At 40.7% G+C, this 25,510-nt stretch overlaps 1 protein-coding gene across 1 annotated transcript in view; it reads left to right on the plus strand.

Moving 5' to 3' along the window:
* ANGPT1 (angiopoietin 1) overlaps positions 1 to 25,510 on the plus strand; it is a 1,261,453-nt gene that overhangs the window by 693,695 nt on the left and 542,248 nt on the right. Inside the window, exons 3-4 of the mRNA XM_078686885.1 lie at positions 4,291 to 4,412; positions 20,848 to 21,080. Coding sequence (XP_078543011.1) covers positions 4,291 to 4,412; positions 20,848 to 21,080 — 355 coding nt within the window. The remainder of the gene's footprint in view (positions 1 to 4,290; positions 4,413 to 20,847; positions 21,081 to 25,510) is intronic.

The following is a 25,510-nucleotide window of genomic DNA, read 5'->3' on the forward strand; positions in this document are numbered from 1 at the left end:
TTATTTGTCAGTGGAGGCTGGAGTCACCCCCACCCACAGACTAGTGCAAGGCATAAATGTGGACCTTTTCAGAACACTATTGGACAGGTGGAAGACAGAAGAAAGATTGCACCTGCTACGTAGACCTGTACAGAGAACCAGAAGGCTGGACCTGCTCCACTTTTATGCACGACAAAGAAGAGGACATACACATCTGCAAATGTAACTTGAGGGGAATCAGGGTTCATAGGGCCACATGTATCAAAAATCCATTTTGTATTGCTGAAATAGAGAATTTTAGGTAATCGCTTTTTTAAGGGATGCAAAATGGTATGTAAGAAAATAGCGATTACCGAATAGCGATTCCTAAAGATTTGCAATTAAGTAATCGCTAATAGTAAATTGTATACCATTCGTTCCTATGGGCTTTAAGCTTATAGGTGTGAATGGTTTTGCATCAGCTACTTTGCAATTACCTAATTGATAATCACTAATTAGATCCCCCTGAAGGACTCCCCCCCAAAACTTTGCATATGCAAAGTACACAAAGGCCCTTTTAAAAAAAATTGCACATGGTTACCATTTACTTGGAGTCAATGATAATCATATTTTCTAGATGCACAGTTTGCATTAAAAAAATGCTTGGTACATGTGCTTACAGAATCACAAATTGAGATTCCCTATTTTCATTCGCAATTCTAGGTAATCGCAAAAATGTCAACTACTAGCCTTTCATACAGCTTGAAAGGCTATTTTGCATTTGCAAATCTTCGAATGTAGTGATTCTCATCATTTGCAAATGCAAAATGGTTACATACATGACGCCCATAGCTTCTCTTGCCCCATAGCTTAAGTTATTATCCTACACCTAATATTCTACTATTAGAAAGTACAGACACCTGATCGATATCAATCGAGACACTTAAATTATTAACTATGCGTGACCATTGGAATAACAATAGAAAATAGTGCACTTTGGTGCTAATACTTTTTGCTTTAAAAAAATGTGTTTCTGGACAATTGTAAATGTAAATTTATTTACTCTTTTTTCAGCTGCTCTATAATGTTTTTTATGGTTTCAAATCTTTGTCATTTTCAAATATTTTCATCTTTTGACTATATCATTTGAGCTTTCTGAGCATTAAAGCATCATAGGCTGTGCAATGTAGTGTTACCTGTTCAGTGAAGAAGACTGTGCCTCTACAACACCTTTTCCCTTTTGAGTGCTAATCAGTGTGTATATTAGAAATGTTAATCTTTTGTACAGTCTGGTTGTATCTGCTTATAAATCCATTGAATTCCTTTTAATTTTGCTTTGTGCTCTCAGACATTTGGTGGCAGATTTACTAAGGTTTTGCATTGAGGTTGCAAACTTTTATGGTGCAGTCTGACACAAAATACCTTTTTGATATTTACTAAGCCATGCAAAGCCAGTTTGCATGGTTTCATAAATGCAAAGTAAGGCAAAGCAGCGCATAGCACTGCCTAATGTTACTTTTCTTTGGGGATGTGTTCCATGTATGGAGCATGGGCCTTCCTGTGCATCCACCTATAGATTTTGAAATATCCCAGATTTATTAAGATGAGTAAACCTAGGGTTGCACCAAAAAGCTATGCCTCCCTGAAGCAGGCATGATGAGGAGATATCCCTACCAGCACAAAAACAATCCTTCCTCGGCAGCACACGGTGCACCAGCACTAGGAGTCAGCAGAAATGTGCCATATCTTATCTGATATGCCCTGCATCTTGTGAAATGTAAGTACCTATGCCCCTTGATGTTCAAGGTCACCCAATCTCGCATTGGAGATTCAAGATGACAACAACCTCTACTATAAGAGCTCTGGCTATAACGCAGGTCCTAGGAACTGCAGAAACAGTGACCTCCTCCAGAAGAGGAAGACAATCATGCACTGGCGTCACCTTGGGAGGGCCCCACACCACATCCCTCAACCATTCCTGACCATGTAAATGTATAGAGGCTCCAGCAATAGAATTAAAATATATTTCTGCAAAGATATCAGGGAACGAGGATAAATGTGATGAGTTCCTGTTGGTAATTTCCTGCAGGATCCTGGAAAGCACAGATATCTTCACAAAATTGCCAGCTTGGTGACGCTCATGCAACTTTTGCCTATTTATGATACTGCTCTCTATTCCTGCATGCCAATTTTCTCAGGAACAGCCGTGTCTATTCTTCCTCTTCTCTGCACTCGTGCTTTGAGCATAGGGAACATCTCTTTTCATCGGGTACTCGCAAGTAACTCTGTGTTGCTGGTCACTTCACTGCACTATTCATTTCAATTTCATTGTATTGTAAATCTGGTCAGTACTTTTAATCAATTTTGTAAATGATTCACCCTGTAGTCCACATGTGTTAAGTCCATAGTGGTTTTATCTTGCCTTATCAGCTCTATTTTAGTTAAAATCCTATTTTGCATTGCTTTCAATTTACTGGGTCCTCTAACCTACCATTAAACTTTGAGCGTTGGTGTTCTAACTCCATTGGTTTGTGGTCTGTTCTCCGCCCCAGGTTACTTGTTCATCGTCAGGATCTCGTTATTTTTACCCCGCCTGCTCCAGAGCCATAACACAAGGCCTTGCAGCCCCTGCGGTGCAGGGGCCCCGCCCCTTCAGGGACCCCCAATTCCTTCTGCGGCCCCCAATTCCTTCAGGGGGGCCCCCATCCAGGCCAACTTCAATGAATATCTGTGAGTAATGGTAGACACAAGGGCCCCTCATTCTTCAGGGAGACCCATGATTTTGCGTTACACCACTGGGAAGCGTTTTACCCATTTCTTCATTTGAATGTTTCTACTAATATCCCTTAACAAGCATTGGGAATGCCAATTGGTTTTGATTTTGTATACTCAGAAGATGTCAGTAATCTTAAATAATGCATACACTGCAGATGTGGCATCGGTACTGGATGCTTATTTCACACAAACACTGCTGCTGCACGTTATGCCTTTTTTTGTGTCTGAGATATCATACATTTCTGTTACTTGCCTTGTAACTTTTCTTTGTGGTATAGAAATGGAAACTACTGCTGTGAATGTTGTGCCTGTTATGTGAGTGAGGCCTCATAAACTTGTGCCACGTTTGTGCTAAAGAATTAGCAGTGTGAATGGTGCCATGTAGGATGCAGGTGAGAAAGGTCAAGAGTGACAAGGGAAGGAAGAGCAGGGTTCTGAGAGACCATGCATGGTGAAGTGTAGGCAGTGCTGAGTGCCAGTGGAAAGGGTGCAAGCGTCCGTTTACCCTTAGACCATACTCAGCAAATGAAACAGCAGTGTAGGTTTTCCCTCACACACAAAGACAACAGATAACACATAGCCATCAAAATTAAAATCTGCCCTCACACAGCACAGAAAGTACTAGTGCATGCTTTCCCTGCTCCCCGACCCCCACTCACACCAATACACAGAACTGCTACTACACGGGCATCCACAATGCAAACGTATGTCACCCAGAAAGAACAAGGCAAGAGACTATTCCTGGGTGTTTTACTCGGTCCTTTCACATCTTAATCATGGTATAATGCTGGCAATGCGAGGCACCTGACTTCAGAGGAGCAGCTCATATGGTTTGGGCTACAGGAAGCATTTGGTGATTCTGACTCCAAGAGCACAGAGCCACATTACCTGTGAGAGTAAGCTTGAGCCTTGGGCTCAATCTCCCTACCGAATGGTCACTGGTTGCCCTTCTTTCTTGTGGAGTACTTGTAATGTTGTCAAACTATCTTGTTTGCAGGAGGCTTCTTGGCAGCATCCAATGCTGGCTTGATGACAGCCTGTACTGGCAATCATCCAGTATAGAAATCCACTGCCAGGACCAGTCCAAAGCACCTGCGAAAGTGAGTGTGCCTTCCTTCCGCCATAACTCACCCCTCCCAGGCTCCGCCTCCACATGACACCCACTCATGTGCCTATCTCGAAACATGAAAAATAAACATCCTATGAACCAGTGCAACTGCACTTCCTTCTGTTTACCATTTGCTATTACCCATTAGCCACAGTTTTAGGGGAAATTACAACCATGTATAACTTGATGGTACCTGCACAAATGCAAACTTATGGGTCTAAATGAACCCATTAATATGCGTTAGTGCTAAACTGAGTTTAAATGGAATTTGCATCAGTACATTGATATCTATGTTAGCACTAACTCACAAGTATATATGAACCCACTGGTGTGTGTTATAGTAGCAATTTTCTTTCAGAATGTATGGATGTTTTAAGATTATTAAGAAAAAATGATGTGTGCCTTCTTGCTTCCTATTGAAAAATGTTAAAATTGTGATTATATTTTAGGTGCTTAATCAAACATCACGGCTTGAAATCCAGTTGCTGGAGAACTCGCTGTCCACCTACAAGCTAGAAAAACAGCTGATTCAACAAACGCACGAAATCCTTAAAATCCACGACAAAAACAGGTAAAGAAGTATTTCAAAATGTATCCACTCAAACGGTTTCAATTAGAGCTGTTCTTATGACAAAGTAATAGCAGACATCTACTAAGGTGTGTAACAGGGATTGCTCCGACAAGCAGCAGATGTGGCAGGATTGCCTTTCGAGGAGGTGGATTGTTGTCACTTTACCTTGTACGCAAAAGTACTATCACTCCCTGCTGTTTCAGCTCTTTTGTCGCTCTCCCTTATACACTAAATCAAGTAGCACGATCTGACATAATTGTTGGAAATTACTGAAGCAATTGTATTACCTATGAAAGAAAGAATGGGTAAAAACCTCAGTTTTAACCGTTCATGTTTCAAAATATTTTAATATTTTATAACTATTAAATCTTATTTTATTATAGATTTTATATAGGATAGAAAATAGACAGTGGCCCTTGTTACAAATTAAGGGCTAAATTCAGATCCCTCTGCAATCAATGGTTTGTGTAGGGATCAACATTATGAGCTGTGTGATAATTAATTATTACACCCTCACAATTTGTCCATGATAGTTTCTGGCAAGTTAAGCCTGTCCAAATATATCGGTGGGGAAGGTCCACAAAAAAGGCAAAGCTTGCAGAATTCCGTGTGGTAAAAAAGGTTCTGCATGGCAGACCTCATTTTGAAGTTGAATAACGAGTAAGGGAGGTATTTACTACACAAGGTACATATCTCTCCTTGGGTAATGGTAATACCTCCCTTTGCCTCCCGGTCTATAACGAGGACCTTTGGATCTAGCTTTGAGTAGTAGAACACTCTGCAGAACGAGGAAGAGAGTTTCATAATGTTTTGCAGACCACTGTCGGATTTGGAAATAGTAGTGAGACTCATACTGGTTGCGGACAGTAGGAGCGGTCACCCAAGCGTGGGAAGGAGGGTGTTTATTTACTGACCCGGAGTCGTCCTGTAGTGAAAATTTGTTAAGGTTTTTTTGATTTTTCTGTATTTTCTGTATTCGTAATTGAACGATTGGTTGGCATTATATTCTCTTTCAAAAGTATAGGGAAACCTTGTGTCAAAACGTCACTTCATGCTAAATAATTCTCAGGTTTTAGGGTCTCTAGTCTCAAAGGGCCTCATTTATGAAAAGTGACGCATCGCTGCGTGAAAACAGCGATGCGTCACTTTTCATTGCGCCCTCCTTGCAACACCAATGATGCGTCATATTTACAGTATGACGCATCATTGCGCAAGGAGTTACAGATACGTCAGTATTTCTGACGTATCTGGTTGGCGCAAAAGTGACGCATTGCTGGAGTGTGTCACAAAAGTTACACAACTCCAGCAATGTGTCCTTTAGCATGGGGCAAGCCCCATGTGAAATGGCCTGCGTCAGTCTTACGCCTGCTGTGAGGCAGGCGTAAGAAATCGACGCATTTGCCTCCTAGAAGTGGCGCACTGAAATCTTATAGATTCACTGCGTCACTTCTATGACCTTTTTTTGCGTCAGAACACCCCCCTGCATACATTATACCTGGCGTAGGTATAATGTAGCGCAGGGGTTCACAAAGTGACGCATCTACTTAGATGCCTCACTTTGTAAATATGGTGCAACAAGGCACATTTTTTACTCTGCTGGTGCGTCACAAAAGTGCAACACCAATGATGCGTCATATTTACAGTATGACTACAGATACGTCAGTATTTCTGACGTATCTGTATGGCGCAAAAGTGACGCATTGCTGGAGTGTGTCACAAAAGTGACACAACTCCAGCAATGTGTCCTTTCACATGGGGCAAGCCCCATGTGAAAGGGCCTGCGTCAGTCTTACGCCTGCTGTGAGGCAGGCGTAAGAAATTGGCGCATTTGCCTCCTAGAAGTGGCGCACTGAAATCTTATAGATTCACTGCGTCACTTCTATGACCGTTTCTTGCGTCAGAACACCCCCTGCATACATTATACCTGGCGTAGGTATATTGTAGCGCAGGGGTTTACAAAGTGATGCATCTACCTAGATGCGTCACTTTGTAAATATTGTGCAACAAGGCACATTTTTTACGCTGCTGGTGAGTCACAAAAAGTGACGCACCGGCAGCGTAAAAGTGACGCACGGCCTCATAAATGAGGCCCTTTGAAATATTTAAAGCATGGCATTTAGTTCAACTACAACCCAGTTGTCCATTTGCTTATAAAAGTAGTGTTTTTGAATGTGGAAACCATTTAAATATTTTAAACATCAGGGCCATAAAACTGCTGAATTGGACCAACTAAAAGCACATTGGAGCCAGATGACCCTAGCAGTAGACACAACAATGTCGTTTAATTGACTCTTGAGTTTGTTTGTTCTTAGCGCCACAATTTATAGAAATCAAACGACAGCTGAGAAACGTTTTAAGATTATGTATGTCGTGATATTATGTTGTTTTGTCAGTAGACGCACATTGTAGCAAAACAGTGAGCACTCACTGAGATGCACAAGCAGCTTACAAAGGGACATCTAGAGGTGAATAAAGCTTGGTTATTACAGGTAATGTTTTGGTGCTTTCGATTGCTCAATGTTGAGCACCTCTTCAAAACTGTCCGAACAGAGGTTGATTATTTAGTTTGTTTTTTCCTTTTTACTTTAATGACAACACGAATTGAAGATGACCTTTGCAGCCGGAAACTCCCAAAATAAATGTATCTGGTATATACCGTAGAACCAGTATTTGATGGGATGTGACATTGATTTGTCTGAAACATTGCCCAGGTAAATTCAACTAATTTTAAGTTGTCATGGAATAGATTGCGCTGGCGGTGTACATGAAGTCAACTGACGCTATGAAACCACTGAACAAGACATTCAATAGAGACAGAAGTCTTGGCATGAGGAGTCTCTTAAACAGAAGGCTAACTCTACTTGCATTCATTCTATGGTTTTGGCAGACCGCACTAAGCATGACAGTTGTAAATTGAAATGAATAGCCCTGTGCCTTCTCTTCTTCCACCTATCTTTGTCATGAAGATTATTTACACACTACAACCTGAAAAATCTTATCCCACCTTTGGCCACGCAGGGTCCGATAAATGTCAGATTTTCAGAATTGCAACTCACTATGTAGACACATGCTATTTATGTGAGCTATATGCACATTTGTATTATATAAATATCTTGAAATCCAGCTAGAATCAGGCTTTACTGGGTCATTGTTGGACACTCATGAAATAGTGTATTAACTGCATTTTAACACAACATATGTGTTTTTCTGAATTGACAATTATGTGAAAACGTAAAAATGCAAACATTAAGAATAAAATAATGAAAAATCCTCATTGATTAACCCTTTATGATGAAAACTCCATTTAGCAGTGCATTAACTATCAATCAGAAACAATGGGGATGGATGCCACATTGACAAACTGCCTAATCCTTTAATTTGACACTAAACCTAAAGCGTATTCTAATGCTAACCCTTATCTTAAAGCTAGCCATATATATATGTATTTCATTGTACTGTAAGGCTCTAAATGTCACCTTCGAAGCACTGATGTATACAAAAACATAATGGGTCACGCAATTAAGTGGAAACAAATTGCAGCCTTTTAGTCTGGTGTCCAGCAGGCTGAGGTTAGACTGACATACTCCAGGCACACGCACCTCAAGACAGGTCTTTATATAAAATAATTTGGTTGTAAGATTTTTCCTGAATTATAAGTAGTTTGGCCGGTCTTAGAGGTATGGTTCAAGAACATTCTCAATTTAAGGGCCCACACTCCAAAATAAGGATCGCTATGCTTCTGTAAATTGAAGGGGACTTGAGGGATCACACGTAAGGATGCTAATCAAATGTTTCTGGCAGGGATATCATTTAGGAGCCAACAATGTTTTCTATACAGATCTTTGTTCCAATAGGTCATAATCTAAAAGCAAGGTATTGCAAATGGTACCCTGGATTCCATTAGGAGTGATTGGAGCTCTGCTAGGAGTTGATTGGAGTGATTTCAATTCTGGTCTGACATGGTCAAGCCATTATAGCTTCAGTTACACTCTTGTTGTCTGATAAAACAGAAGCCTACTTACACCATGAGAATTTTTCTTGTTGGATCAGGCTGCAATGTTTTTGGGGAAGAGAGACTACTTTTTATGCCTGGGGAGTTGCAACTTGACAATGTTTACCATGCCATTAATTTGAAGGGCAATTGGGAGGGTTTAATTGATTGAAGAGTATCCTCATTGTTTCAAATTACTAGACAATGGATAATGCAAGACATAGACTAGGAGGCCAGTCCCATGAAAGAAAGAAAACCTCCTACCCTTCAACGGTAAGGATTTCAGTTTTGCTCTGGTTAAACAAGGAAGCTTTATGTCATCCAAAGTTGTAAGTTGCCTGGACACCGGTTGACGTTTATTGGCTCTCTAAGTAATTTTCCAACTGAGTATTGATGTGGCTCTAATCAGCGTATGTCTGAAAAATGAGCTATATTTATCTAGTAGTTGAGAGATACCACATGTCAATTGAGCTAGTAGAGTGTTGATCCATTAAGAGTACAACACAGTGACATGCAAGAGATACATTATATAGGTCTCACTTGTATTTGTTGGCTGGAATCACAGAGCAAATCACTGTTTAAAAAAGTGCAAATTGGGATATCCCAAAACCAATATTTGGATCAGGACAGAAACACTGGCATAAGTAGGTACCAGTATATTACAAAAAAATAGGAACGTTTTCTCACTTTTGTTGAGTGTGACAAACCTCTTCTGACCTTTTTGTGGATGGGACTTTGATAAAAGATCAAGAAATTATGCCTTTTTAACTGCAACTCCTTTACACTCACCCTAACCATTGCCTTTAGTCTAACTTTAATATTTACCATAATCCTCACCCCATTGAAACCTGTGCCAATTTTAATAATAAAAAGAAATGTAATGACCAGCAAAAGAATTCCTTTGGTATAATTATCTAAAATACACATATATTATTTTTCTTTTTTTGATTTCTGTTCTGTAATATACGTTTCCTAATCTTTGTCATTTGTTTGTGTTTGCTAATGTTTTATATGTGTTGCATGGTTCTACCTCTTTGCCATTAGATTGTATTCTCACTAGCCATATTGCACTGCACCCCTGTATGATGCTACCAGCGACAACTTTAGAATGTTCAGCTAGTCTTTTTTGGGTTATGATGCATACACTCTCCATTGAAAATGCACACTTTTGACTCAGTCAGTGACCATGTCAATTTAGTTTGCACAGAATGTACATTTAATCACAAACTGGAAAGAAATACACATTTTGAGAAGTAAATTTACACAATATGAACTAGCATGATATGCTTTTGGTTTCATTATCATTTTACAATTGCGCTACTTGATGACAGATAATTTGTACTTGAGGGGATTACATCACCTGTATACAACTTCCGTTCATCCATGTCCTCATCATAAAACTTCTTCTTGTGTGGGATTTGTAAATACTGAATTAAAAAAATATGTTCGGAGACCGCTCAATAGCATCTGCACTCTGACACATATTAACTCACTCACCATGGCATTGCTGAAAGTTCGGCACAATGTGTTCCTCATCTGTAAGGGTCTGGACTAGATTTAATGGTTAGATATGCACAGTAATTTGAATAGGGTATACTTTGAACTGAATAGTTAATCTTATTGGGGAATACACTAGGGTTGCTTTGCAGTCTTACATGATCTCACACACACTAAAGCCTGTGGAAGAAGTACTATAACGCCATTGATTTGCACTCACCTCCTCACTGGTGTGTAAGGTCAGGGAGAGTATTGGTTAATGCCATTGCTAGTCGCTAGAATCAAATCTTAGAAAGCATAGTCCTTTAGTATTGTTCATGGATATAGAAAAATGTATTTTGGAATTGTCACAGCCCTGAAGGAACATAGGATAAACGTGAATGCACCCACTGTCTTCATGCCCAGAAAAAGATTGTGTATGATGAGAGCAAATACATGAAAAGCTACAAACAGACTCCTCATTCAGAAAGTGAAGAAAGTTTGAGAACCTTTATGCGAATACTTTTTGCTAAATAGAGAAATTGGTGTCTAGTTGGGCTCTGTCAAAACTATTTCCTAAACTAATCCTATTTTGGAAAGTGGCACATTCTCATATTTAATAGTTTATTGAAAAAAAGTGATACATTTTTTAAGTGTATGCACATTTTTTTTACTTCTCTATGGAAGAAAAACAAAACGAAAATAATAGTAACACAAACAACGTATGCTTGAGAACCAGCTTCCTAACATCCTTGCTTCATGTTAAATTGATCCAGGACATCAGTAATTGCCCTGAATAGTTGTTTTTTGCACAAGTGTAACTTTGTGAAAATCCAGATTATTTCACTTTGCATATTTCACATCATTTTCGTTTTTACCCCTTAAACTGTTTGTGTGATGTTTGTTCACGAGAAACTGGTTTGAGCAGAAAATGTCTTGTGAATAATATGAAGCTGAATATGTGTTTCTGCTGTATGAGCAGCGTTCACTGCTAAAAACATAAACAGAATGTATTGAATAGAACTCTGGTGTGCCATTTCCTTGTAACTGAAACCTCCAACTAGCACATGCATAAGCTCCAGTCCACCCTGAACACAATGGCTTGTCTGATTCTTACATTCCCAACGGGAGCTCGTTGCAAGCCTTTGCTTCAAAAATGACATTGGTTTACTATTCAACAATGTGTGCATATTACAATCTATTGTGTCATTCACAATTTCTTGTATAATTATTTCCTTGACTTCAACAGCAATTTTCTTCAAAGAAGTAGTGTCAGAAGAACCTTGATCTTCTTTTTTGAGCTATCTTACTGTTTGAAGAATCAAGAAAGTAAGAGTGGGTGGTCAATCGTTTACGTATTGAGCAGCAAGACTATATAATACACTTCCTGCCATTTTAAGATCTGAGGTTTCTAATCAAAGGTCTTTTATTTGGCTCTCTGCATAGACATGGGATTAGGGACCACTGGTGACAGTATGTGTAACAGATGATTTTAGCATAATTTAACATGAGGACTGATGAATACAGAAGATAATTGATGAGTAGACTCGTCTCTCTTTATTAAGAGTTCAGCAATTCATTAAAGTAGTTGTTACACAATTTACTTTTGTCCGTTCAAGATTAGTTGCCATGTATATAACAGAGAAAAACACTGTTGTATATTAGGATGTATTTCTGATGAAATATGTTAATTTTGCAATTGGTTTTATAATGCAATAGATGAGCTGTATGATGTGTTCTTTATTGTTCTTGATTCTTCATTTTATTTTGGCTCTTCTTTTCTCTAAGTCAGTCAGTCAGAATAACTTTATTCAGTCTTTTACGACCATAAAAGTATACAAGGAAAACAACATACAATTCATTGGGATGAGAGAATAAAAAGGTAAAATGACATCCAGCCCTATAATTCAATACTGTCGCAAAATCCAAATCTAAAAGGCTCAGTAGGGTACATGTGCAAATTATATACTATGCCGAAGGCAATAATTCAATATTCTAAACAAATCTATTTAGACCAATGCTCCTCAGACATTTTAGAAAAAACACAAAACATTTCTATAATCACAATTTGTTATTTAACCTCATAAAACTTCATATATTAAATTCCGCATTCCTTTCAATATTTCCTAACACAGGAGCCACATAAAACTATAAAATAGGCATCTCAGTTCTTAACACATTTGATGATTTTTTTAACTTTTTGTATCAACTTCCCCATGGGACAAGCAATGTCTAGATCAATAATTTCTGTTACAAGGTTACTGCTTGAGCCCTGTTTTTAATATCATACGTTTTAAAAATCGTACATAAAAGCTCTCTTTGTATCTCTAAAACCATCTGGCAATCCAAAAGTATATGTAGGATATCACATGTTGTTCATAAAGTGCGTGTGCATTTTCCCTTACTATCTATCATAGTTCTTTTGACCCTGTTATTTGCATAACATGGGTTTACCCCAATTCTTAACCTTAGCACTTCTCTCCTTAACCGACTGCTAGATAGCCTGTCAATGTAAGGGAAATGTTGATCATTTTGCCACACCGAAGCCATGAAGTGCACAGAGATTTTCTTCAAGAGGTAAACTTGGTCCTGTGCTCGAGAGATTTCTTTCCCCAGTACCCTAAGTACCCTCTTGTCGATCTTAATTTGGAGGGTCTGGGGGATAGCATAATCTTTATCATGTGACGCGCTTTGGTGATGGAAGCCTTAGCTCACTCTTTACAATCTTGTTTCTGCACCATTGTGAGATTTTATAATCTTCTTCCATTCCCAGGCGCTGCCAGAAATGTAACAGGGCCATGCAAACTGTTATGCCCCATAAGGTGGTTTCCACTTCAAGTCTCACTGCCTGGACCATTGACGATTTGGGCAATGAGAATAGATTTTTCAAAATGTTTCCCTCCTCCCATCCGTTTTTTGCTCAGATAAAGCAATGCTGCACCATATAAAAATTGAGGTGGTGCCATTGCTGAGTACGCTTTTAGGACTGATCTATCGGACATTTCGCCATAAGCACAGTTAAATCTTTTTAAACCCTTGACCGATGCCAATGCCCTCCGCTTTAGTGCGTCGAGATGCATATGCCATTGCAGGTTTCTCTCGAACCACATCCCCAGATACCTAGATTCTGCTACCTTTTCCAACTTCACGGTGCCCAGAAACCAAGTAAACCCTATTTTCCTTTGACCAAAACATAAGATTTTTGCCTTATCCATATTGACAACAAGTGTTTTAAATTGACAGTATTCATTGAACCTATTTAGCTTCTTTTGTAGGACAATCTCCGTTTGATCCATAATTACAAGATCGTCTGCATAAAGTAGACATGAGATATGTTTCCCGTCTTGCTTTGGGCTTGCCCCACTTACACTGCCTAGAATTGAAGGCAAGTCTTTAATAAACAAGGAAAATAGCAAGGGGACCAATACGCACCCTTGCCTCAGCCCATTGCCAATCTAGATTTTCTGAGATAAGCTCCCCTCTCCATCTAAGATTATCTGGGCCCAGTTATCGCTATGAAGTGCTTGTTTCAGCCCTAGCACGTCTCTTGGGATGCTGTACCCAATCAAAGTTTCCCACAGCTGCTTGTGGTCCACCAGATCAAATGCTGCACGGAAGTCCACGAAGCAGAAAAACAGACTACCCCTCTGCTCAATCGACTTCCATGCAATGGACCAGAGTGCAAAACAGTGGTTGACCATTGAGTGTCCCTCTTTAAATGCCCCCTGTTCCAGGGGCACAATCTGATTTATTTCTGCCCAGTCCTTAAGTACTCCCAAGATTACTTTAGCGAATACTTTTTCCCCACTATCAAGGAGATTTATTAATCTAAAGTTCTTAGTGGCATTTACATATCCTTTTTTATGTATTGAACTTACAATAGCTCCTCTCCAGTTTCCTGGCACAATACCTGTATTAAGGATCCCCTAAAACATTGTAGCAAAAAACTCTGACCACCACTCAGGCCTTTTTTTTATGATTACTGCCAGCGATTATCCGGACCAGCGGCCCGGGTGAGGTTTATACTAAATATTATTATCCTAATATGGCTGGAGGTAAAGTGTTCCTTTAACTCCTCTCTTACCCCTGTCCATACTAATGTACTTGCTTTCTCTAACATTGTCCATTTCCCATGGATTTCCCCCAAGTAACCCACCCAGTTATCTTCGGGTACCGAACAGTGCAGAGACCCTAATATTTTACAGGAGCTTTCTTGGACCAACTCCCAGAAACCCTTCATGCCTTGGACTCAATTATGGCTAGCATGCTTGCCCAACAACTATCTTTATAGGATCTTTTTTATTCCTGATAATCGTTTTATATGTTATCCTTAGATTCTGGAGGGTAGATAACAATTCAGCATTGTACCTTACTCTAAGTCATCTTTCTTTTTGTCTAATGCGTGCTTTTACTTGACGACATTCCCCATCAAACCATGGACGATCTTTAATATGGCATCTATAATTACTGGCTGCCCTGGGTTTACTGCATTTAATTTTTACCACTAGGCATTCCACCAGTTTTCTTATTGTAATTTCATACCAGGCATTGTCATCGTCAATTGGGATTTTTTCTAATGAGAGAGTCTGCTGGACAACACTTAATTTTTATAATGTGCTCCTCTGATATACAGGTTGTATGCCGCTTTGGGAAGTCCACATGTACATGAAGTACTGTCGCCCTCTGATTTCCCCTATTGGCATAAAGTTTTGTCTTCAGAGGGAGGTGATTACTACCTACCACTCTTACCACCTCGAAATGCTTAATTAACTCATCCTCGGACCCACCCCCTCAACCTGGGATGACTCCTGGTGGCGGACCACACTGGGAACAGCACCGACACCAACCAACCATGCATGCAACCTAGGATTCATCCTCGACTCCTCCCTCTCCATGTCTAAACAGGTCAACGCCGTCTCCTCCTCCTGCTACAACACCCACCGCATGCTCCGCAGTATCTACAAGTGGATCCCGACCAAAACAAGAAGAAAGGTGACACAGGCCCTCGTCAGCAGCAGACTGGACTACGGCAACGCACTCTACACAGCAATCCCAGCCAAACACCTACGACGACTACAACGCATCCAAAACGCCTCCACCTGACTGATCGTCAACGTCCCCCGCCGTAGCCACATCACCCCCCACCTGAGAGACCTACACTGGCTCCCCGTCGACAAGAGGATCACCTTCAAGCTCCTCACCCACGCACACAAAGCACTCCACAACGCTGGACCAGCCTACCTGAACAGCAGACTCAGCTCCTACACCCCCACCCGCCAGCTCCGCTCCTCCAGCCTCGCCCTCGCCGCTTTTCCCCGCATCCAAGGAACAACCTCCGGTGGCAGATCTGTCTCCTACCTCACCGGCAAGACCTGGAACACCCTCCCTACCCACCTACGGCAGACCCAAGACCTACTCGCCTTCAGAAGACTCCTCAAGACCTGGCTCTTCGGGCAGTAGCGGCACCCCCTCCCCTCAGAGCCTTGAGCCCCCTACGGGTAAGTAGCACGCTATACAAGTACTCTGATTGATTGATTGATTGAACTCAAATCTCCAGGCATGTGTAAACATGTAATCTATAGGGCAAGGTTGCTGGCCTATCGTAAATGTGCGCCTAGACAGCCAACTTTGTGGAATTCACTGCCCCTACAACTTCGTTCGGAAGCTAGTCTTCTCCGGTTCCGCAAACTTTTAAAGACGTTTCTGTTTTCTGCTTAAACCCTGCATTATTCTTTGGTAGTGTTATTATCTGGCGAGCGCTGGGATGCCTATTTGGTAACCAGGCGCTATACAAAACTCAGAATAATAATAATAATAATAATAATAATCAGCATCCATTCTTCCATTTACACATAGCAGACCCATGGATCCTAACAATTGTCCAAAACCTAAATCATGTGACGATATATCTCCACTAGGAAATATCACCGGCTCTATATTATAGGCGCTTAACAACAGTTCCTTACACCAAGGGTCTATTCTACGGGGGTCTAATGTATGGTTAAAGTCACCCAACACCAAGAACACATCATTCTGATAGGTATCACATACGGTCTCCATGTCCTTTTTTAAATTTCCCAGTTCCAACTTGTATTCATCCATCTTCCCCTTCTGAATATACACATTAATAATACATATACGTTCAAAACATTCAGTAGCAGCACTCTACAATCTAGCGCCCATTTACATTTAGTTTCAAGGGTTCTACTTTCCTGGCAATTTTTTTTAGAGATCGGCGTCAATTGTCCTCCTGAGGGTCTGCCAAGAAGATTCTTCCTCGCTACTTTCGAGTATTGGGCAAACCCTTCAATAACTAGCGTTTCGTTGCACAGCCAAATCTTTTGCAAGCACACAATGTCATTGGTCTCAATGAACTTGTTAAAACTTTCTTTACCCACTTATATTCCAAGATAGTATAGACAGGCTGTGCGATGACCCTTGTTCCTAGTCGATCTCACTCAAGCACCCATTTTCTTCATTCTCTAGGGGTGCCAGGGCTCTATATCTATTCCCAACTAACAAAACTTCTTCACCACCTCTCTCTAATTCCTTTGTCACTATAGTAATTTCAAGTGCTTCCTTGTTATCCCAGCAGGAAGTAATCAATCTGTCGTACTCCCAACCCGGCATGGTTCATGAGGAATGACTTTCCCTGCTTTTTATTCAGCATTTCCTCCCTTTTTACTAATCTAATACCCTCCATATGCAGCTCATGTTCTGCGTTTCTAATGCTGCTTTTACTAATGCTGAGTAAAGGACGACCTTGGTTATTGTTTGCCATAAACCCTTCTTCTCTAAGGTCCTCTGAACCAATATAACATAGTCTTAAACATTTAGTTAAGGAAAAAAGGAGTTGGGAATGATTTAGAGGGTTTAGTTTCCTAGCTTTTTTCCCACCTTGACCCTGCGCTGTTGGCTCAAGGAAAATCCACAGTTCCTGATAATGTTCTAACCATACTCCCGGTGGACTTCCCACTAGAACATCCCCCCTTCTTCCATAGAATTCATCATCCTTGCCTCACTTCCTAAGGCCCCTACTACTGCTAAGACTACTGGGTCCTACCTGTGTATTCTTTTACATTCTTCTTTCCTCACCCCCACATTTTCCTCCCCCAGGGTTTTCCTAGAGTTAACTTTACTACACTTAGAATTTCCCTTTTCTTTTTCCTGCTCCCTCTGTTTGGTTTCGGTTACTGGTAGGTATTCTTTTTTCAGGGATGTTTTGCTTTTTTGGTACTGGGGGCACATTCTTTCCTACAAACTCGTGTTAGGTTTGGCATTTACTAGCGATGTTCTCCCACCTCTTTGGCCGCGGGATATACTGCTTGGAGCTCCTCCTTTCCCCCCACCTTTTTACAATCATCAGGTGACAAGATATGAATACTCTGGGCTCCTCCTTCTGTGATTGGGTCTCCCTTACCACCTCTTCCTCCCTGCCGTCTTCCCTTTCCTGGTGGTCTCCAACTGGCCTGACTATGGAGGGCATTAGACCTTTAATTTGTATCAACTCCCCAATCATAGTTTGATTTAGCCTTGTAAATCAAAATGTGATGGCTGTTGTCTGTGACTGGCTAAATTTCATGTCAACATTATTTGAAATTCATTTTCATAACAACTGTGAAAATGTCTTTACAATGTTTATGAAGTGATGGACTTAATATACATATAATACTATGGAATTGTACAGTAAATTAAAATGACATATCCATACTTACTTGGATATAGTGTAAATTTGTATATTGCTTCTCATGTCTCAACCTTGTAATGTGTGTTGGAATGTGTCTATCAAATATTTATTGGGAAAAAAACCTACTTCACCTGAGCCGTCCTTGCATTGACCTGACTATTTGCTCACTGCACCATATATTGGCTAGTATGATCAAATTTGCCTGCATTACCACTGCTACCATTGCCGCCACCACCATTGGTACCAGAACCGCAATACTACAACTACCAATATCACCACCATAATCACCAATTCAACCATCACTTTGCTACTACCATCATTACTAAGATTTCTCCTTTATCACCACTACCACCAACTCCACGACCAATGTTGTACAATATTTACATTACCACTACAACCATTATCACCAGTACATTACCACCACCATTATATTACCCCCAGCATTACTGCCAATGCCACCATTGCCATTTTCAACAATTCCATAATCATTACCTCACATTATCACTCCTACTACCACTGTTAACACCAAGACAATAATCACCCCTACCACCACCACCACCATTTATACCACCACCATTACAAACTCTGTTCTTACCAGGAACACGACAACCAAAAATTATCTAGTTTTGTACTATAATTACCAATACGACCACTACAGTCATTACAACCACCATTACCAAAACCACCTTTACCAACACCATGACATCCACCATCATTACCATTACCTCCACTACCCGTACCACTGACAACACAATTACCACTACCATAATTATTACACCACAATGACTATCACTCTAATTCCCATAGTTACTACCACCAATACCACCACCTTCAGCACTAGCATTATATAATCTGCACTATTACAATCCCGAATGTTGTTAGCACCACTGTTACCACAGTTACCTAGTACAACAAAGCCATTGCCATAATTATTGGCACCGCATAACTGCTATTGCCATCACTATGAACACAACCAACACTTCCAGAAACATCATTACTTTACCACAATCATTACCATTATCACCATTTACAGTATTACCACAACGATTATTACCACCAAGACATTTACAAACATCAGTGCCATCATTACCACAACCACCATCATTACCACCATTACCATAATGACCACAGCCACCGATTATTACAACCAGTACCATCACTATCACCAGCACCATCATCACCACCACTATTACCATCACTGTTACAACCACCACCGTTACTACTACTGCTTCCATTATTATTATCACAAATTGCATCAATACTATTACCACCACCATTACCACTACTATTACCATCACCACTGTTACCCCATTACCACTACTGCCATTACCAGCCCTGCAGTGCCACCACCGTTCCCACTATCAGCATTACTGCCAACAGTATTACCATCAACACTATGAATATTACAACCAACACTACTAGGGCACCATTGCAACCACCATTAAAGCCGCTACAGCATCATCATCATCATTACCACAAATGTTACCAGCACTAACATCATTACCACCACCAGTTAATATCATCACCACTATTACCAGAACCCACACAAGCACCACTACTATTGCCATCATCACAATGATTAGTAATGTTATCACCACTACCATTATCACCACAGTTACCACTACCACTTGTACCACTACTACCATTACCCCACCAAGGTTACCACCAGCATTACCATTACCATTCCCAATATCAACATTACCACTACCAGCATTATTAACGCTATCAATGCTACCACCATTACCCTAATTATTACCAACATTACCCCTGCTAACTTTCTGTTACCAGCACCCCTATTACCACAAGCACATCTGCCGAGATGTATGGATTTTATGAGATAACATGCAGTTACAGGCAAGAACAAATACTGTGTGCATGTGTTAGCTCGCTAAGCCAGAGTAGTTGGCTTTGGCAATTCATATTTTTTAAGTTGCCCTTTGCCGGGAAGCCTGTACTTCAAGCCATGGCATTTCATTTTCACTGTGTTGCTTTCCTCTCACGGTCTCTTTGTGCCAGGCTCAGCCACCTAAACAGCATGTGGTCCTGAGTGCCCCATCTACCCTACTAGCACACACTTTCTGTTGCTTGTTTGCTCATCGTTTGTCAAACCCAATCCATTCCGGAAATGGGTGCCTTGCATGCACACCTAAATAGAGTGATTATATTGTAGTGAGATTTCAAATTATCATTAAAAAATCTCCATTACAGGATGGCTTGAATACATACATATACATGCACAGGCATACAGGGTAGACATCTTGTAATGGAGTGTTCTACATTTTTTAAAACTCCATTGTCAGACGGCCATGATGAGTTGTAAAAATGGGACCTTCTATTTGGTCGGGTAGGTGGAGGCAAATGACAGCTCGAACACCGCCTGGAGCTGTCATATAAATAACGACTTAACTGCAAAACGAAAGCAACAGTTTGCTGGGACTCTGAACTGGCTGATGAAATCAGTTGAGCAGATCAATTTTTGGGGGCCCTCTGTAGCGCTAACAACTCAGGTACTGCTTCTCTATTTACCCATGCCTACTAAACTGTTAATTTGAACATTCTGATAACTTTTTCTGACAAACCAGGCCCCAGTAATTGCTGCTGCCGCCCGCCCGGCGCTGGCTGAGTAAAATTGCAGGAACACTGATCATGATGCCTGTCTTCGACCTCCTGACCTTGCCACACAAGTAGCTGTTACTGCCATTTGAATGCTGGTGCTTTGCAGCAGTTTTAAAAACGTATTTGGCCTTATCATTGCTCAAATTCGTGTAATTTCTGATATTTGTTATGTGTCCCCCGTCTTTATTGCTTGATTTTGCTCGTGAGAAAGTGTCACTCATAGTTGTTGAAATGTCACTCCTAAATAGACCAAAATTATGAAAATGTCACACATGGCGATCTGAAACCTTGGCAGCTATGGACCTATACACTTTCCCAGTGCATCTCACATTTGTTATGAGATGGAGGGTCTATGAAGAAACAAGGCTTAGGGTTGTGGACCCGAAACGATCTCTCTATGTAGTTGTTTTTGTTGATGACATAAACTATAAAAACTCTGTAGCAAGACCTAAACGTGAGGTCCCTAAATCTGATTGAAATGCCACTGCAAAACATGTATAATGAGTTTTAGTTCATCTATTGTTCCCACTCCATAACTTACAGTCATATATGTCAGAGCATGAGGGTGGACATTCTCTCATCACGATATTTTACATGACTCCCAATCCCATGATCATCTGGTATATTGCATACATTGCATGAGTTCTCTCTGTGTTTTTTTGTAGCTTATTGGAACATAAAATACTAGAAATGGAAGAAAGACACAAGGAGGAATTGGGCGCTTTAAAGGAGGAGAAAGAAAACCTTCAAGAATTAGTCTACCGACAAACCTCAATTATACAAGAGCTGGAGAAGCAATTAACTAAGGCAACAAATAACAACAGTGTCTTACAGAAGCAGCAGCTCGAGTTGATGGATACAGTTCACAGTTTGATCAACCTTTGCTCCAAAGAAGGAGGTAAGAAACTTGTTTGAAAAATCTTGTAGTTAGAAAACTGCCAACCATGACAACAGAATCTATGGTAAATAGTGTTTTATCAAAAATACAGTAATTTAATTCTAAAAACTATAACTTCTGCAAAATGTTTAAAACAGAGTTGCTTTCCGTTCCATATTGGGCTGCAAACAACAAGTGTTAATGTTTTCTTTCAATCATATGTACATACAAACGCTCTACATTAAGAACGGGTTCATTTAACCCATAATAACAAAGTCTAAGAGTGAGACAGGCATGGCCACAAGAAACATACACTTTATAATGGATACATTTTTAACCTAGCTAATATTGCTTTGCTGTTTTAAAGCTGTTTTCGCTGTGTTTAATCTGTTAATAAAGATGTATGTCACTGACGTATGGTGATGTTAGCTGCACTGATCATATAACTCAATGATTGATGCTAGTACCTGTATGTGAAAATACTGCCAGATATATTTATGCAACATACGTTCAGTAAAATGCTTTATTGTGGCTTTTCCTTACAGATAATGCACCATGTGATATAAATTAATCCCAGTTAGGTCAGGCCGGGCTGGCAGTAATTCATCGATTAATTGTAACCTTACTTCACGAAATTCTACAAAAGTAGGACAAAATGTAATTCGAAACATATATTTATAACCTGATACTGTAAATGTTCTAAAATTTGCCTTATGTGCACTAAAAATTCCTCTCACATTTTTAATGAAAGCCCTCGTCGATCTTATATACATTTACTGAAAAGTGCTCTCAATGGATTATTCTTTCTCTCGGAACTCGCAAAGAATTCCAGGAGTACTGTGCCCTTAACAGGAGTACATTTCGAAATATTTTCTGGATGGAAAGCTACCTGAAAAGTTGATTACCCACGAACTTGGAAGTTTGTGAGTATGCTCCGACCTGGAAGCCCCACAACCCTCCCCTTCAAAGATATTTACTCACACATCTAAAACAATAGCATCTTGGTGTAATGTTATGTTCTAATATATTCATTTAACAGTGAAATTCACGTTCTGTTGAATTTGCACAAGTAAATGTGAATATTTGAATATGTTATTTACGCTTTTATACATTGGACGTTGTGTGAAATTGTGCAAATTCTAAAATATGGATTATTTCCCAGTTAATCTGTTTTTCCTGCCCTACCTACGCTTGCTACAATTCTCCTAGGGTTACAAGGACTACTATATTCTGGTCGACTACAACATTCTGCCTCGACCATTCCCCTTCAATGGTGTTTGCTGTTCAGCAATGCTCCTCAGGGTTGCTAATTGCTAAGTGATAGAAAGGGAAAAGTTCCCTCAATATTATTAGACAATAGCAATATCCAAGCTCAGTACAGCAGGTGGGGAAGCTTGTGGAGTCAGGACAAGCTGAAAGGTTCTCCTCATAAAACGTTCTCACATCATAAAGCTGCATAATTGACCTCTGATCAATGAAATCTTTTATTAGTCACTGCCTCATGCTAACAATGTAAGACGAGGTAAGAAGGATATTGGTATCGTTATCTGGTTAGCTAGAAATATTTGGATTTATATTATTTAAGGCTTTCATTGTAGAACTGGCGTCTACAACCCACCAAATACTAAAATACAGTAAAGTTTCAAGATATGAATAATGATTATGTTGAAAGAAAACGTACAGAAATGCACTTCAGGAGAGATTATATTTGTATCTTCCGTCACCCAGAAAGCCATGCTGATTTGTACTGCATGTTGGTTTGATAAGCCTGGACCTAATAGCAATCGTCGAACACATTTAACCCTTTCCATGCTAATGACGGCCCCCTGGCTGTCATGTATCACGGTGGGTGTGTGCTGATGACGACTGGGGGCCGTCATGAACCCGCCCACTCAATAAAACTGTCGACAGGCGCAGAATCGCGGCCGCGCCCAAGGGGTTAAAATAAAGATACTGTGACAGTGCCACTAAGAATGAAAACAACCACTGCTTGAGTGTTCTGTCAGACCTCGGGAAGACGTCAGTGAAAACATTTCACACATGCTTGGAATTTACCTCCCTTCCGGTATCTGTTAATGATGTAAATCACTTTTCTGGTGGGTGAGCCAGAGAGATGTGTGAAACATTTATATTCCTAAATAAATAAAAAGGTCCCCACAAATGGTCTGAGAATAGGACTCCCTGGGCATGCTCATACATTCCTTTTCCTCATCCTCATACATTCCATTTCCTCTTCTTAGTTGTATTTGAGTTGTTGATTTATAGAAGTATTTATCAGTACAGGAGGTAGTATTACAGGAGCACGTATTCTAACATGCCTCTGTGACTGGCCCCAAAATGTCTACCCCCTTATTAGAAAAGAGGGTTCAGCCCATGCTATTTGTACTAATTAAATATGATTTATTTCCTGAATTCCTATTGTATTCCAAGTTAATATTTTTGGAGCCAATTCACAAACAAGTGGAGGTGTAAATACAATACTGCTACAGGAGTACTGACTTACCTGCTCCAAAATGTTTTTGTGCCTATCCACCTAGATGTTCAACTCTGGTATTATTCGGGAATCCGGTCTCAAACATCGGAAACGCAGGCGATAGATTGTTTACAATAATTAGCTAGTGCGAACTGCTGACACTTATAGGTAGTAAAAAAACATATTGTGTAGCTTACAACAAGGTACGTTCAGCAAATTTAATGTAAAATAATTCAATTAAAAATACTCTTTTTCTGTAAATATATATGCTACTTCTGTAATCATGTATGAATGCGTCTATCAAAAATAAAACACCAAAAACATTTGCTGAAGGTGATACTATATGTCTAACTTTTGTAAAAAAAAATGTCTGTCTGTAAGCGTCTTCAGCTTTTGCTGTTGCCGCATGATTGCATGGAAGCACCCTTTAGAATAGCTGGCATTAGAGCGAATGTCAGCTCATGTCACAGATGGGGATGAGAAGACAAAGCATGAATAGATGACACTGGGGGGGAACACCACCTCCAGAAGTAGAAACCACAGCACTCTCTCTTAAGCAGAAGGGATGTGGTAGAATATGATGAGAGTAAGGTTATAGGCAATCCATGCCCTGCTATCCTTTCTTTGCAAAAAACACAGTTGATGGACAGAATGTAGAACAATGTCATACATTCACCCCAGTACAAGGATCTGGGACTAAATCCATCGTTTTTTTGCACTCCACATCACCCTGGGTTAGACACTGGCTATATGCAAATCAGCTCTGACCCTGTGCCTCGTGGGAACAGTCCAGTCCGAACTACCAAGCCATGTCTTTCCCAGACCGGAATCAAGCATCCAAGGACCGGTTTCTGGCTATCAGCCTTCATTCAGCCTGGATAGCTTGACTCCAGTGATGTGGAGAGCCTGGGACTCACGTCTGAGCATCCCCAGCCCACTCGGGGTGAAAATTGCAAAAAACACAGTTGATGGACAGAATGTAGAACAATGTCATACATTCACCCCAGTACAAGGATCTGGGCCTAAATCCATCGTTTTTTTGCACTCCACATCACCCTGGGTTAGACACTGGCTATATGCAAATCAGCTCTGACCCTGTGCCTCGTGGGAACAGTCCAGTCCGAACTACCAAGCCATGTCTTTCCCAGACCGGAATCAAGCATCCAAGGACCGGTTTCTGGCTATCAGCCTTCATTCAGCCTGGATAGCTTGACTCCAGTGATGTGGAGAGCCTGGGACTCACGTCTGAGCATCCCCAGCCCACTCGGGGTGAAAATTGCAAAAAACACAGTTGATGGACAGAATGTAGAACAATGTCATACATTCACCCCAGTACAAGGATCTGGGCCTAAATCCATCGTTTTTTTGCACTCCACATCACCCTGGGTTAGACACTGGCTATATGCAAATCAGCTCTGACCCTGTGCCTCGTGGGAACAGTCCAGTCCGAACTACCAAGCCATGTCTTTCCCAGACCGGAATCAAGCATCCAAGGACCGGTTTCTGGCTATCAGCCTTCATTCAGCCTGGATAGCTTGGCTCCAGTGATGTGGAGAGCCTGGGACTCACGTCTGAGCATCCCCAGCCCACTCGGGGTGAAAATTGCAAAAAACACAGTTGATGGACAGAATGTAGAACAATGTCATACATTCACCCCAGTACAAGGATCTGGGCCTAAATCCATCGTTTTTTTGCACTCCACATCACCCTGGGTTAGACACTGGCTATATGCAAATCAGCTCTGACCCTGTGCCTCGTGGGAACAGTCCAGTCCGAACTACCAAGCCATGTCTTTCCCAGACCGGAATCAAGCATCCAAGGACCGGTTTCTGGCTATCAGCCTTCATTCAGCCTGGATAGCTTGACTCCAGTGATGTGGAGAGCCTGGGACTCACGTCTGAGCATCCCCAGCCCACTCGGGGTGAAAATTGCAAAAAACACAGTTGATGGACAGAATGTAGAACAATGTCATACATTC

The sequence above is a fragment of the Lissotriton helveticus genome, chromosome 4_1, assembly GCF_964261635.1.
Source record: "Lissotriton helveticus chromosome 4_1, aLisHel1.1, whole genome shotgun sequence".
Taxonomy (NCBI): Eukaryota; Metazoa; Chordata; class Amphibia; order Caudata; family Salamandridae; genus Lissotriton; species Lissotriton helveticus.